Source organism: Dermacentor silvarum, chromosome 9 (genome assembly GCF_013339745.2).
Source record: "Dermacentor silvarum isolate Dsil-2018 chromosome 9, BIME_Dsil_1.4, whole genome shotgun sequence".
NCBI classification, from domain to species: domain Eukaryota; kingdom Metazoa; phylum Arthropoda; class Arachnida; order Ixodida; family Ixodidae; genus Dermacentor; species Dermacentor silvarum.
The window spans coordinates 3,235,484-3,250,458 of NC_051162.1; the positions used below are offsets into that span (position 1 = coordinate 3,235,484).

The following is a 14,975-nucleotide window of genomic DNA, read 5'->3' on the forward strand; positions in this document are numbered from 1 at the left end:
AGAGCGTGGTGCGCGCTCTGTGGGCATGGTTGTCAAATGCTTTGACATCACAGTGATTTAACGCCATAGAGGATGCTGAGGACGACTGAATTCATGAGCGTGCTACCGAACCGAATCTGAGCTGTGGTGACAGACAGCAGCGAGGTCTATAGACGGGTGCCAACTGCGTCGCATGCTTGCATTAACAAATATATGTGTTATGAAAACAACAGTGTTTGCTCTTTTTGTGCAATGAAATCAGGGGTATTACACACAGCCAGAAAAATTAGTCTGTAATGGCCCACGCATCATGTAAGGGCCACGCCTCATCAAGATTGTGGAAGAAGTAGTGCGGCTCTTGGACAAGTACGTACAGTACTTATTATATGGTACTGTTATGCTGGTTTCTAATTATTACTGCAATCTCACTGTAAATGAGTTTGAAACTGGAGGAATCTTTTATGACTGTTCCAGGGTGAGACGAATGGTGTGTGTAAATGTTACAATAACGACAGGTTCCCAGTGGCCAATGCAAGAGCCTGGTGGGCCCAGGTGCTTCCTGTGGGGCAGGGCGCTTCCTGTCAGATGGGCGGCGTGCGGCGGTCGGCTACGACGATGGTTCAGTGCGTGTATGGGACCTGAAAGGGGCGGTGGTGGCGCACACCCTGGTAGGACCCAGCCAGGCACATCCGGGGGGCCCTGTCACGTGCCTTGACACGGCTGGTGACCTGGTGGCATCGGCCGCTACGGATGTGCGGCTACTACATGCCAGCTCAGGGAGGCTGCTGGCTGCCCTCGCACTCACCACTGCTGCTGGTGAGTTGAGCCAGATGGACTTGTGTGACTGTTGAGGGGAGGTAGGGTGTGTACATAGAAAAGGACACTGTTTATTAGCAGGAAGGGTCTGTGTGCATGTACTACATCTTGTCACGTGTGTGCACAAATAAAATGCAACATTGGTACTGCCTTGCTCAACATGGGTTGCAACACAGCATACAACTTTAACTGAGAAAAATAGAAGGTGTATACTGTGGTATTGGGACACATGTGAAGCCGGCTGGGAAGTAGTCCTACGTGGCAAGATGCCAGCCCGAACTTGGGCAGAAATGTAGAGAAGACGGACGGGAGAGGTAGAATACCAGCCTTTATTCCACTTCTCAATTTATAATCTTCAGCATCAGTCGGGAAACATGTCATGCATATAGTACATGATAGTTTCGCAACCTCTGCTAAAGTTATTGGATACATAGGCGCCGACTACGTGGGGGCTGAGCCCCTCCGCCCCTAAAATGTCATTACCGGAGTTGTGTTACCCACATAATTTGAGGATGCTCTTGCGTTGCCTCCACATTTGCACTTTTGTTGTGGCTAAAAGCTTACGGCACCATTGTTGGCGCGGACGTGCACGGCCTTTAATTTATACTTTCGCTTTATTTCGGCAAATCCTGACAATAGGAGGACAAGCGCATTAGAAGCACCAGCGGCGGCTACCTCATCCGTGTTTCCTTACTTTAACATTTTTTAAAATTTCCGCTGAGAACACCACGCACAGACACAATATATTTAAATATATACAAAGGACAAAGTTTATTATATTTTTTAAAGAGAAGAAGGTAGCCAACTAAATGGATAGCCTATACCTAGAGAATGAATATGTTGATGTATGTTCACCTCACTTCAAATTACTTTGCGTGCTTTTTTGACCCTGAAAAAAAACCTGCAGACTTCAGTGACCCCTTTGGCAGAGTCTTGTATCAATGGCGTGTGAAAAGCACGTGAATGATATGTGTCTCAATATTGATTCTCTTTCCAGTAGGCAATGCTAACGACTGGCGACCAAATAAAAGAACAGAAAAGCTCTTCTAATTATTTACAAGATTTACACATTAGAGATGGAAACATCGCATCTTGCACACAGAGGCCATAAATACGGGGTATTTCAGCAAGCACTTTCAAAAAATTTTTTAAAGGTTGCCTGTGGCAGATAGCACAATTCTAGTTCATGAGCTGGTCTACTCGAAGAGGTGGACATTACTTGCACAAAAAATCGAAATGCATAATCAACTAATTAAAAAATCACCAATTATGTTTTTAAGATGTTAACTTATGGCCCGTGTTGCAATTTACAAATTATAGCCGTGGAATTCGCAAGGTGGATGCACTAGGAACTAATTCTCAGGATGGCACCAGTTTTGAGATATTAATTCCCGAACATTGTGGAGAAATGCATTGGTGTTCCAGTTACTTTTGCGCTTACCCATCGTGGCCATGGTGTTGGACTGCTAAGCATGAGGTCGCAGGATCAAATCACGGCCACGGCGGCTGCATTTCGGTGGGGCGAAATGCTAGAACACCCGTATACTGAGATTTAGGTGCATGTTAAAGAACCCCAGGTGGTCTGAATTATTCCAGAGTCCTCCACTATGGCGTGCCTCATAATCAGATTGTGGTTTTGGCACGTAAAATCCCAGAATTTGTTTTTTTCATACTTTTGTGCTTTGATGCATAAAACGACGTTTTGTTGAGAAAGTGACTGGCGTGCCAATGTATTTCTCCGCAAAGTTAGAGAATTAATATCTCGACACTGGTGTCAGCCTGAGATTTAGTTCAAAGTGGATCCGCACTCCACGGCTAGAATTTGTAAATTGCAACATGGGCCATAAGGCATAAGGCCATGGGCCATAAGCTAAAAACTTAATTGGTTAATTTTGTTAATTAGTTGATTATGTATTTCAATTTTTTGTGCAAGTAATTTTGTGCAATTTGTAATTTTTCGCAGTTCAGCGCTTTATTTATTGCTTTTGTTGCTGTGTGGTGGGGATATCGAAATGAACCCAGGGCCAACTGAAGAGCAATTTTCAAAGCTTCTAGCTGGCCAGAGTAAAATGATGTCGAAGCTAAATTCGATTGAAGAAAAACAAAACCAACTTACTCTAGACGTTACAGACTTGAAGGGTCGTATTCTATCACTAGAAGCTAAGATCGACAAAGTTGATGACGTACGCAATGCCCTCGCGACAATTGCAGACCAACAACGGGATGATCGTGCCGCATTGACGACTCTCACCGAAAAGATTGACGATATCGAGAACAGACAAAGAAGGAACAATTTAGTCTTCCGCGGTATAGAAGATTCTACTCCAAACGAGACAACAGCCAAATCTGAAGAACTTATTTTGGAATTGTGCTGAAGCACGCTTGGTATCACAGGCCTGAGTATTGAACATGCACCGTATAGGAGCATATAAGGCAGGCAAACCGTGTCCAGTCATATCAAAATTCTGTTCCTTCAAATCCCATCAATCGGTGCTGTTGAAAGCTTTTAAACTCAAAGGCACCAGTTACAGCATATCTGAAGATTTTTCACGCTCAATTAGGGACAAAAGAAAGAAGCTATGGGATTATGCGAGGCTAAACAAGCAGAAAGGTGAGAGGGCTGTCTTGAAGTATGATACGCTTTATCTACGGGGAAAGCACTTTCGACTCGATAATGCAACGGGAGATGTAGCACAGCTGTGACCTTCGCAGTTGCGTAAAACAGAGCAGCCGCTCAGAGTTTTGTTGATAAATTGCCGAAGCATAAAGAATAAAATTGACAACTTTCAATGCCTTCTATGCACTCTTCAGCCTACGATTAATCTGGGCACGGAGTCATGGCTAGATTCTTCCATTTTTGATTCAGAAATTTTCCCGGGAGGCGACCACTGTTTTCGACGCGATCGAAATTCTCACAGAGGAGGTGTCTTTATTCTTGCGAATAATAGCATACCCTGTGTCCACTTGGCATGCCCACTTCTTGACATCGAGACGGTTTTTTGTAAGATGCGGCTGGCGAACGGCAAGGGCTTGGTGATTGGCTCGTACTATCGGCCGCCAAACGCGTCGTATGAGAAGTTCATTGGGCTTTCTGAGTTTTTTGAGAGTATAAAAAATGACCGTGTCTTGATCGGAGGCGATTTTAACCTTCCTGAAATTGACTGGTCATGTGAGATTCCCAGAAATAGCGTTAGTGGTTATTTATACTCTGCCTTTTTTGACCTAATGGACACTCATGCATTTCAACAGTACACTCTCAGTGCGTTGCGAGTTGATGGCACGGGCCATGTCTTGGACTTGCTGTTGTGTAATGAGCCTGGTGTTGTATCAGATGTGCATGCTTTACCTGGTTTGAGCGACCATAAAATTGTTGTTGCTGATGCTAGTGTAAAAAATGCATCCGTGACGAAGAAATCGCCAAGGAAAGTGTTCTTGTATTCTAAGGCTGATTACGGTTCCATAAATCTGTCGTTGGAATCCTATTTCCCAACGTTTGACACATTAGCGGATGATCTGAGCGCTGAACAATTGTGGGAAAACTTTAAAGAAAAGCTTTTCTATCTTCGTGATAAGTTCGTGCCGATGCGGATGCTTTCATCTAGACGAGGTAAAGATAAGCCCTGGTTTCATCAGCAACTGCGCATCTTGCTACGCAAGGTACGAAGGGTGTACGTAAAGTATAAAAAACACAGGTCCCCAGAAAACTCATCTGAACTAAAGAGACTGAAGTGTGATTTTCAAAACTTAACTAAATCATCTAAGCAATCCTATTTTTCTAAGCTTGGGCAACGCTTAGTAGAAGATCCAAAGGAATTTTGGAAGTATATCCGGTGAAATGATAAGGACGAAAATTCTGTCCCCCCTCTAGAATACTTGGACACAGTCATAGATGATGACAAGCGCAAAGTTGAATTATTCAGTACTTACTTCTCTTCCGTATTTAGTCAACGCCAATTTCGTACTCTAGCTGCGGCTTTTTCGTTGGTGAATGAAGAAATGCCCGAGGTTAAGTTTGGCTTGGCAGGTGTGCGGAAGCTATTAGCAAATATTTCTCCTAGAAAGGCAAATGGGCCAGATGATATAGCAGCAGCAATCATTAGTAATTGTTCTGAACCTTTATGTCTCTATTTTTGCCGCCTTTTCCAAAAGTGTTTAGATATGGGTGCCGTACCTGCCGACTGGAAATGAGCCAATGTTGTGCCTGTATATAAGAGTGGACCTAAAAATTGTGTTGAGAACTACAGACCAGTGTCTTTGACTAGTATTACATGTAAAGTAATGGAGCACGTTATATACAGTTGTATTATGTCACATCTTGTTAAACATAACCTACTGAATATAAACCAACATTGCTTTCGGCAAGGTCTTTCTTGTTCCACGCAACTTGTGGAATTCACACATGACTTGGTACTAGCAATTGACAAAAGGCAAATAATTGATTGCATCTTTCTAGATTTCCAAAAAGTGTTTGACGTTGTGGCTCATGATCTACTTATTAGCAAATTACACGCCTACAAATTAAACAAAAAGGTAATTGCATGGATATCTGAATACCTGTCAAATAGACAACAATCTGTGGTTCTCAACGGCATATCGTCTGATCTTGCTGCAGTGACCTCTGGAGTGCCCCAGGGCTCAGTTTTGGGGCCTCTTATTTTTGTTATATATAAATGATATTACTAGAGGTATTACGTCGACTTTCAGGATGTTCGCCGATGACTGTGTGGTGTATAGGGTTATTGATAGCGATTCTGATTTTTCTTCTCTTCAGAGTGACTTGGATAGCGTTTCATCTTGGTGTGCCAAATGGAAAATGTCACTTAACATTTCTAAATGTTTAAACATCACCTTTACAAGGAAACATTCGCATAAGTCATATGAGTACAAAGTAAATGGCGTTACCCTACGCAGGGTTAGCGAATGCAAATACTTAGGTGTTTTGTTTACCTCAGATTTAAGATGTACAGGAGATTAGAAGAAAGGCGGCACGTAAGCTCCTACGTCGAAATTTTGGCCACTTACCTAGCACACTGAAAGAATGACTATATTTTACCCACGTACGTACGGTACTTGAGTACGCGTGTGTTTGTTGGGACCCTTATACTGGTCAGTCAGTTAATTTACTTGAAAAAATCCAGAATAGGGCAGTCCGATTTGTATTGGGAAATTACAATAATAACCTCAGTATCACTGAAAGCAAGTGTAAACTTCAATGGCAGGATTTAAAGGACAGAAAAAAAAGCCTTAGACTTAAATTTTTTCATAATATATATTATTCTAAAACAGGCATTGAAAGAGAAAAGTATATTAGGCCACCATCGTATATTTCACGCAGAAGGGACCATAACTTGAAACTTTACGAACTTCCTTTTAAAGGTGATGCCTTGCGATACTCATTTTTTTGTCGAACCAGGAGGGACTGGAACGCTCTTCCGTCAAATATTGTAGGTATTGAATCTAATGATGAATTTTACCGCGCTTTGTGTGTTTAAAATTGAAAAACAATTTTTGTCGCGATTTGTATACCCCCCTAAAGGCGCTGCAGGTACCAAATAAATAAAGTAACGCCCGCCTCTTCGAGTAGACGAGCTCATGAACTAGAATTGTGCTATCTGCCACAGGCCACCTTTGAAAATTTTGGAAACTGTTCACTGAAACACTTTGTATATAGAATTCACTCAGTAACCGAAATTATGCCAAGCCAGATTCACTCAAAATCAAAATAAATAGAAGTCTAGAAGTCATGCGCAGCAGCGCTTATACTCGGACTCAAAGTACTAAAAAAAATAAAAAACAGTGCAGTTTGGCCGGGAAGGCGAAGTTGTATTAGTGATAGCGAAGTAGAAGACAATTACATGAAGGAAGGTTCTTACCGTGTAAATCCGTGTAAGGATCGCACCCGTGCAAAGGCTGCACCCATAACTTGACAGCCAATATAAAAAAAAAAGACATCCAACCGAGAAGCAATCGCGTTCCATGTGCTGATTCTCATCGGGCTCAACAGCGAATTGTCGCGCGCAGCGTACTTTCGCGCGTCGCTACTGGGTGTCGAGAGGAGGCGATCGTGGAGGTTTACGGCGTATTTGATACCCGTAGCTGGAAAAATGAGGTCAAATGGCCCGGTCCCATGAAAGGCTCGTAAAAATCCCGACATAGAACTGTGGCCCTTACTCGAGTCTATACGTTAGTAATAGTGGCCATATAAATTGTAGTAAACATTCACATAAAATTGAAATAGTAAGCATAGGACATAGTAAGCACGGACCATGTAAGCCTGTAAATACCTCACTGGATGACCTCGAGCAATCGCTTTCACAACGCAAGCATTATGAAGAACGCCGGCAGCGGAGGCGAGCGGTTCGTACAGCCGCGCAATTCACCGCAACTCTGAAAATTGGATTCATCATCATTATCTGCCTATTTTTATGTCCACAACTGACGGCCTCTGTGAGTGATCTGCGATGACCTCTGTCTCTTAACTCTGCAACACAAGGGGCGCAGAAATACAGCCTGGCAAGGAAGACAGCACGCATGAAGTTAGCAGCCATCCCTGGTCGCCCTTTATCAGTGCACCCACCAATGATTACGAACAATTAGACATGACACGCGGGGCCCCATAAGCGTCAGCCGCGCACAGACATTCACAGCTACGGCAGAGCTAGAGGAGAAGACGCGTGCTCTCCTTCCCATTCACGTTTGATTACATGATCTACAACTAACTCGAATATTGAGCGGGCCGCAAATAATGCCATCATCCCGCCATCCTTTTCGGCTCACTGTTACGTGCTTTTTCCCGCACCCACAGGGTATGGGTCGCTCATGTATATGGCTTTTGGATTTAATGCGGAACATCACAGTGATGACAACCGCGACAATTTGCCTGAAGTGTCAATATAATTGCATTCACCATACAGCTAGAAAGAGAAAATTGTTAGCAGAGGGTATATATATATATTGGGTAGGTCTCTGAAAGCTGGTCGGGCCCCAGTCCCCCCGGAAAAATGAAAACTTTCCGCCTATGATCGGACGCCTATTTAACAGGCATATTTAATTGAAAAGGTACCACTGGAGGCCACTCCACACCTGCCATTATTGTAAATGCTGCCAGTAATTGCAATGGCATTGAGTCCACTTTCATTTTTGTTCTTTTTTCTGGATTGTAGTTACAGAGAACAGTCAAGTTCCCCCATGCTTCCTTTGAATTTATTGTCCATTGGCAACGTGTGGTTGTAAATAACCTCCTATTCTTCTTGCTCATTGCTGGAACACAAAGGAAGTTAACGTTCATTTTGCCCAGTATATGAAGACATAAAGTTAAGTGGCTGGTTAGCATGTGCTGCACATATCAAGTGCCCAAAATGAGAGGCAGGAAAGAGGTAAAAACAGCAGAAGCCATCTCACGATGACTGTCGACAGTAATGCGTTAGCATGGAATCAGTGTACAGCTTAACCCACTTATTACGTAACCATTTATAGTGCAGAACTGGCTACAACGCAGCTTTTTCTGACTCCCGTTTACCCTCCCATAGAACTCCATGTATACACATACCGCTTACAGTGCAGCCGCACAAGACAAAATACCGGCTATAATGCGGCTTCCGCGGGTATATCCTGCTGACAAGCACAGTAGCGAGCACGCAACGAGGTGCTCTGCTGATGGGAGAGAAGAGCAACGAAGGTGATGCGGACTAGGAGCATGAGATGCGGAGCGAACAAACGGAAAAAAATAAAGCGGCAGGGCGATGCGGGCGCACGGTGGTTGCTTAGGTGACGGAGAAGCCTTTTGCTCTGCTGCTTATCAGCGGTGTGCTTTGCAGTGAATGCAGCTTCAGTTTCTGTGCACCCATCGCAACGCGGGTCGTGAAGGTGCAGATATTGATGCTGTCAGATTAAGCAGTGTTCTGCAGATTTAGTTTGGAGCTATTAGGTTTTATGTGCACTTGTGAGCTTCCGCCGTTCGTACCAGTGTCCATACATACTTACTTGGTAGGCAATCGTATTAGTTGCCATGGTTGATCCCCCAAGGACCCAAACTCTGCTTTGTACGTGTTGCTGTCAGTTGAGCCCGTGTGCGTGATCGTATGCGTAGTCTATATGTCATCGCCTATGGGTACGAACATATCAACGGCGAGCTTCCCGCGACGACATGCCACCCGACACCCTTGCCAGCTAGGCTTAACCAGCACACCTCGTTGGCGACTAAAGTTGTGGTTTGGTGCCAAGTCAACTAAATGCGTTGCAATGGCTGTATGGCACATGGAAACTGGAGAAACCACCTTGATAACAAAAGTTAGGACACGGGGCAACGCTCGAATGCCGGAAACTTGGTCCTTGGTTGCCATGTCTTTGACACCATGCATACGCCGATCAGTCTGAGAAATTGGATGAGACACTGTACTGTGGATGAAATTTTGGTTGCTGTAGTTTTTTTTAATTATTATTAATTATTATTACTTTGCCTCACGCGAGGACCGCGGGTACTTGGAGGTTAATCTTTTAACGCTTGAAAATTTAAATGGATGCAAAACTCCCGGTTGCACGCTTCAATTCTCGGATACACGTGGCTGCTTAGCCTACATGTTTTGCAGGTCTTCAAAATTGTTGCATTGGTGATAGTCCTGTACCATCAATAGTGCGGCTATTCGCGACTCCAGTGACTTACGTTATAAGCCACTGTATGGCCACTGTCAAAACGAGTTATGTATTAGGTGTGTCCTGCAGCGAGACTCCTTTTTGGCGCTTCCCTAAGAACACTCGGCACCAAGCATCTTTGAAATGCGTCGCACAACAACCGGGCTCATCGCTCGTGTTTCTTTCTGGACACGCTGCGGGGGCACTGCTGAGAAGTCCTCACATGAAGCGCAGGGTGCTTGCTCTAGTGGGCGAGAGGTTCATTCATGATGCATTATCGCTGAAAGTGGCACAGCCTGCTAATGTAACCGTTTGTCCTTATTGTGCTCGTTTTATTGTTGCACGCTCGATTATTCGCCTTATTGTCCTCGTGTGCGCGCTGCAGTTTCAAGATGAATACACAGTCCCGCATCTACAGTGAGCGTGAAAGAGGTTCGTTGAAGAGCAGCACTTATGTGCACAGTGGCATACGACCTAAGCTGGTCTGATGGTTGGTTTCAAAATCTGTTACCTCAGCACAGCAGCCCAATTCGCTAACCATGGACCCAGTGACCCAGGTAGATGGGAAAAAGGTTACATACAAACAGATAGATAGACCCCGGACAGTATATGTCAAGTACTCAAAGAATTCTAACGCATTAAAGAACAACTTGGAGGATGTTGCACTGGACCACACGGGATGTTACTGGGAGAGGCTATTTTTCTGAAAACCTAGAGGATGCCTCGATGGTGACAGCACTGGCTGTGCTGCTGTTGTGAGTCTGATAGGCATTGATGCTAGCCTTTTGCATCTGCAGCACTGTTCAATCGCATTGGCACTGCATGTCACAAACTGTAATGAAAGGTCACCCTTAATCAGTGGGCAAGAGCCTCACTTCAGGTTAGTGGCATACAACAGCTGCTTGTAACTTAAAGGAGGCCACAAAGGCAAGTGATAATATGCTTGCATTTGTGGGGATGCTCTTACTGGAGACAGGGATTAGCCGTGATGTCTAAGTCTGGCGAAATCAGAAACGTGGTGGTAACAATTGTGAATTCTCAAGAAAGGGCAGGCAATTTATCAAGACAAAATTTGTGCTCCATACTGCATGCACAAAAAATATATGTCGCAGTTTCAACCGAAAGGCGAAGCATCAATTGCGATAGCAAATTAGTAGAGAGCTATACTGAGTAAGGATAGTAGTTTTATGAGCTGTACAAACTTGGGCATGCAGCAGCACCAGCAATGCGCAGAACTGTTGTTGATGCCGTCAGCGTTTTGCCCACGTTTGCACCGAACGCACGTGGCGTTGGTGACTGTTGCCGGTGCCTCTTGGGGTGGCTCGGAGGTTTTCCACGAGATCAGAACGGGACACTCGTTGAGAAGCGTCGGAAGTCTTTACCACCTTCTCGCCTCGCAACGTTTTTATATAAGTACACATTTGGTGCCGCAGCTAAATGTCGCCTCCCCTCCCTCTCTCCCGTCCCTCCACGGCCTTTTGTGCGACGTTAGAAGTGGTGTTTGCTCTCCGCCATGCGTTAGCTCCGCGTGAAAGCGTGCGTCCCTCGCGCGCTTTCACTCGCACATACAGCATACGGCGCGCGGCAACGATTTCATCGCCGTTGGACTCTATACTGAACCTCACGAAATCTGCTTGGAGTGTCCATATAATTGCTATCGCAATATATGGCTCAGACGTTTATGACAGCATTGTCCAGAGCATAGGTCTCAAACACACATCCGACACTGGGCCGCATATATTCCACAGAGTTGATTTCATAAAGGTGGTTGCAAGAACAGAAAGCACAGAAACACAGCATAAAGCCCGGTAAAAAAATTAAAATTTTTGTTTTTAATTTGGGAAAAGTCTTATTTTCCTTGAACACTCCGCGGCCTTCACAGACTCTGGCTTGATGCTTTGCAACGCTTCGTTGCAACCAAAGCTAAAATGTCCTTAGCTAAGTTGACTAAATCTTGTGCTGATGCGGTCTTTATGATGAAGCCGAGATGTGCGTCTGTCATTCTTGAGCTCTGTGACGACTTGTCCACATTCATCTAAGTAAATAGCTGCTCACATACATATTTGCTCCCAAACATGATGGATATTCTCGTTTGTCAAGGAACTTGTGAAATTCTGGTATGCCGACCTCTTGTGCTTGAGCATAGTGCTGGCCTGGAGCTCAATCAGTCCAATCTTTAGTTTGGAACTTCTACTTGCACCAAGAATGGCAGCGAGAAAAGCTTGGAACTCATTTTAGCTTATAGCGCACAAAAGACACGGGGATAATTTAGACAGACGTAGACTGTCCCTGTGTCTTTTGTGCGCTAAAAGCTAAAATGGAATGCCATCATGCTTAAACTTACATTCTTTCAAGTTTGATCTCTTTAAAGGGAGTAGTAATTTGGGCTTGTTGCTTCATAATCATCAGGTTGTTTAGCGCACAGGGAAACACCGCAAAAAGGGCAAAACGACACACAATGTGCTTTATGTGTCGTGTTGTCCTTGTTTTTGTGGTCGTTCCCTCTGCGCTATACAATCCGATGATCCTTAAAGAGGTCGGTCATGTCGAAGTTGGTCTTCAAATTCTTTGTGGAGATCATTGAGCGATGTACAAAAGGTAATCCTGATATAAATCTTTCAGTGACTTAATTTGCCGGAAAATGGTCGAGCATTCCTTGCTCAAAGCTGCATTTTTGCCTAGTATGCAAGGATAGCTTTGTGAAATATTGCAGTGGTGACTTTGTTCCTGCCTTGAAGCTTAACATTATAGGCCGTTCGATTGCCCAGTAATGTCGGATTGAAATGCAAGGGCACTAATTCATGCACGCTGCATCTTACCGCTTGGCAACTTCCTTGCCTTTGGCTTTCATGAATGTTATGGCAGAAAGCTGGGCTAGTTGGATTTCTGATAACTGATGCACTACCAGTGCTTCCTGTTTCCTGTCCTGTTCTCTTTCACTCTGATTTTCTTTCTGTTTCTTCCGAAGCGCTGGAAATGCATCAGTTTCATGAATGAGTCAGCCTCATTCAGCAACTAAAAAAAATTTCTTACACTCTTGCCCGACTCGCACTTCAGTGTGGTATACAATGCCATTATGTCCATCGTTGCTTGCCTCTAACAAAGCCACGAACTGACGATGGTTCAGCGCTTTCGACTGTATAAAGTTCTTGATGATGTTCTTCATTTGCAGCGATTTGAATCATGTGACCTGCTGGTGCAGAATGCAATGGACTGCAGTACATTGAGTGCTTGCGTGTGCCCGTCAAGCCCGTTCTGGGTTCCAACCACTAATGGGGCGGTGCTGGCGGAAGACGAGCGAGCTCGACTCATTTTTCAAGCACTGAGAAAATGTCGGCACCTGTAGTTATTTCTTCCACCGACATTAGGCCTAGTAGTTCGTCTGTGACATCCATCAATGCTTCTGATGAAAATGGCACACTGAGCATTGTTGGTAATATCGGCGGTCTCGTCCACAGTGATTGAAAATGCTACAAACCCACGGCACAACTTGTTGAGATCTCTTTGAATGTCTGTGCTCATCTCAACAATGACAACATTTCTGATCTTCTGATCTTCTCAAAAGTTCTCTTCATGCGGCGACAAACAGCATCTCATACTTTTAGCAGGCACTTCTTTATGAACACACGTAAACGATTTGGAAGATTTAGCTATGAGCTGCGAAATAGTGAAACTTGATCTCACTGTGTCATCACTATTTTGTGCTGTTTTCTGGAAGAACCGTTGCTGTTTTTCAAGGGCCGATTTCAAACCCTGCAGAGGCCTGCACTCAGCAGGTCTGTGCAAACCGCACCCGAGAGCTCCGCGTGTTTGAGACCGCTGGTCTACAGTAATCACATTAAAAGAATGTCGTGTAGTGATCTGTGGCTTTCTAATGCTCGTGCAATGTTACATGCAGGCGACGAGGCTTCCACGGTGGAGGCTGTTTGTATTGATGGCGCACAGCGGACTGTGGCAGCTGGCTTGCTCTCTGGCCGGCTCTCACTCTGGGACCTGGGTTCACAGGCAGAGCGCCAGAGCTGCATGCACCCGGCAGGGGTGACGCGTGCCCTCTGGCATGGACCGCACACAGTTGTTACAGGATGTCTGGATGGTGTCGTGCGTGCCTGGGACATCCGTTCCCCACAGGAACCAGCTCTGTGCTGGAGGGCACACCGCCATGACATCTTAGACCTGGCGCTGTCGCCAGACGGACAGTGCGTCGTGAGCGTGTCTGACGGTGGCATCTGCACCGTGCACAAGTTCGCCTTGCCCGACTGATCTCGTCCCCCTGGTGATAAGTTTCGTGTGAACATGTTTTGCTTTGCATCGAGTTGCCTGTGAAAAAATTTGCAACTTCACCATGCTGCCGTCTTTTTATGCAAAAAGAGATGCAGTAAAAGTTTCTTTTTGATAAAACAATCCCATGTTTAGTTCTTTTTTGCAATTGTCACACTGGGTAATGAGCTGTATGTGAGCCTCTTAGGCTGCCTTATCTGTGAGAGGGCTGCAAGTACGACATTTACTTATTTGGTGGACACTGCGTTTGTAGAAAGTTGTATTGGACCAAAGAGTGCCTAGACATTTGAAACATTTAACAGATTTGTGAAAAGATTAGCAAACAGTACTTAAATATGCCTGTTTATACCGGCTGTTTCTCATAACTTGAACCAAACCTTAAGAACCTTGTGGTGCAAATTGTGAGTTCTTCCGTGAAGGCTTGAATAGCATTCTTGAAGCAAATATTAAACCAAATCAACTGGAATGAATGATCTGCCACTTTCACGAGGGTTTATAACCTTCAGATAGACAAAACGGTTTTTAACAGACGGTGACATGACGTGGGGGCTCAAAGGAAGCTCAGCTTTGGGGCAGTGAACAAGGCCACCTCTCAAATTAACGTTCAATCTGCCTTTTGCATTGCACTGTGGCGCCACCTTAGCGGGTGCCACGAGAAAAAAATTGCAAGGCACGCAGCATGAAGTGAGCTGAAATGTTTTTGTGCGACTATCAATTCTTTTTGCAATTTTCGTTTAGTGCCGCAGGACGCTTCCTGGGCAGGACACTTCCTGGGCAGGACACTGATGTTAACGACTCTGGTGCGACCAACAGTCGCGAGTCGTCGCAGTGTGACGATGGGCCTTCATGCACCTAGGTTGACAAAACCAGTCACTGCGATGGGCCGCTGTACGATACATCGCACCATAATGTGATTCTCACTACACTTATGCTTGTATTTATATTTAGTCGTGCTGAATATAAATCCAAACATGCTTCAGAAGTTGAAATGCACAAACTTGAGAACTTGCCAGCTGCCCACATTAAGTTTGAGCCAGGGTCGATTCCACTCAGCAGAGATTAACAGCCGTCAAGTTCATGTGTTTCTCACTGTAAGACCTGCACTGAATGTATGCAGCAGCACGATAAAAACATCATAGCTCTTCAAAGGGGTGATACTGCTTACAGGGTGTTTATACTACATAGTGTATTGACACTTTTCACGCAGCAGTTTGTTCTCGATAAACGAGATGGTGCTCTCGGCGGCGTGCCGCACGTTGCCTCAGTGAAAG

The 14,975-nt window shown here is 44.8% G+C and overlaps 1 protein-coding gene across 1 annotated transcript; it reads left to right on the forward strand.

Annotated features, from left to right (window-relative positions):
• Positions 1–488: 488 nt before the first annotated feature.
• Positions 489–13,829, forward strand: LOC119464925 (angio-associated migratory cell protein; the record flags this gene model as incomplete). The annotated part of the gene is made up of 2 exons (XM_037725793.2): positions 489–795; positions 13,325–13,829. Coding segments are annotated over 2 exons (669 nt in total), but the record flags the coding sequence as incomplete, so codon positions are not given.
• Between the last annotated feature and the right edge of the window lie 1,146 nt (positions 13,830–14,975).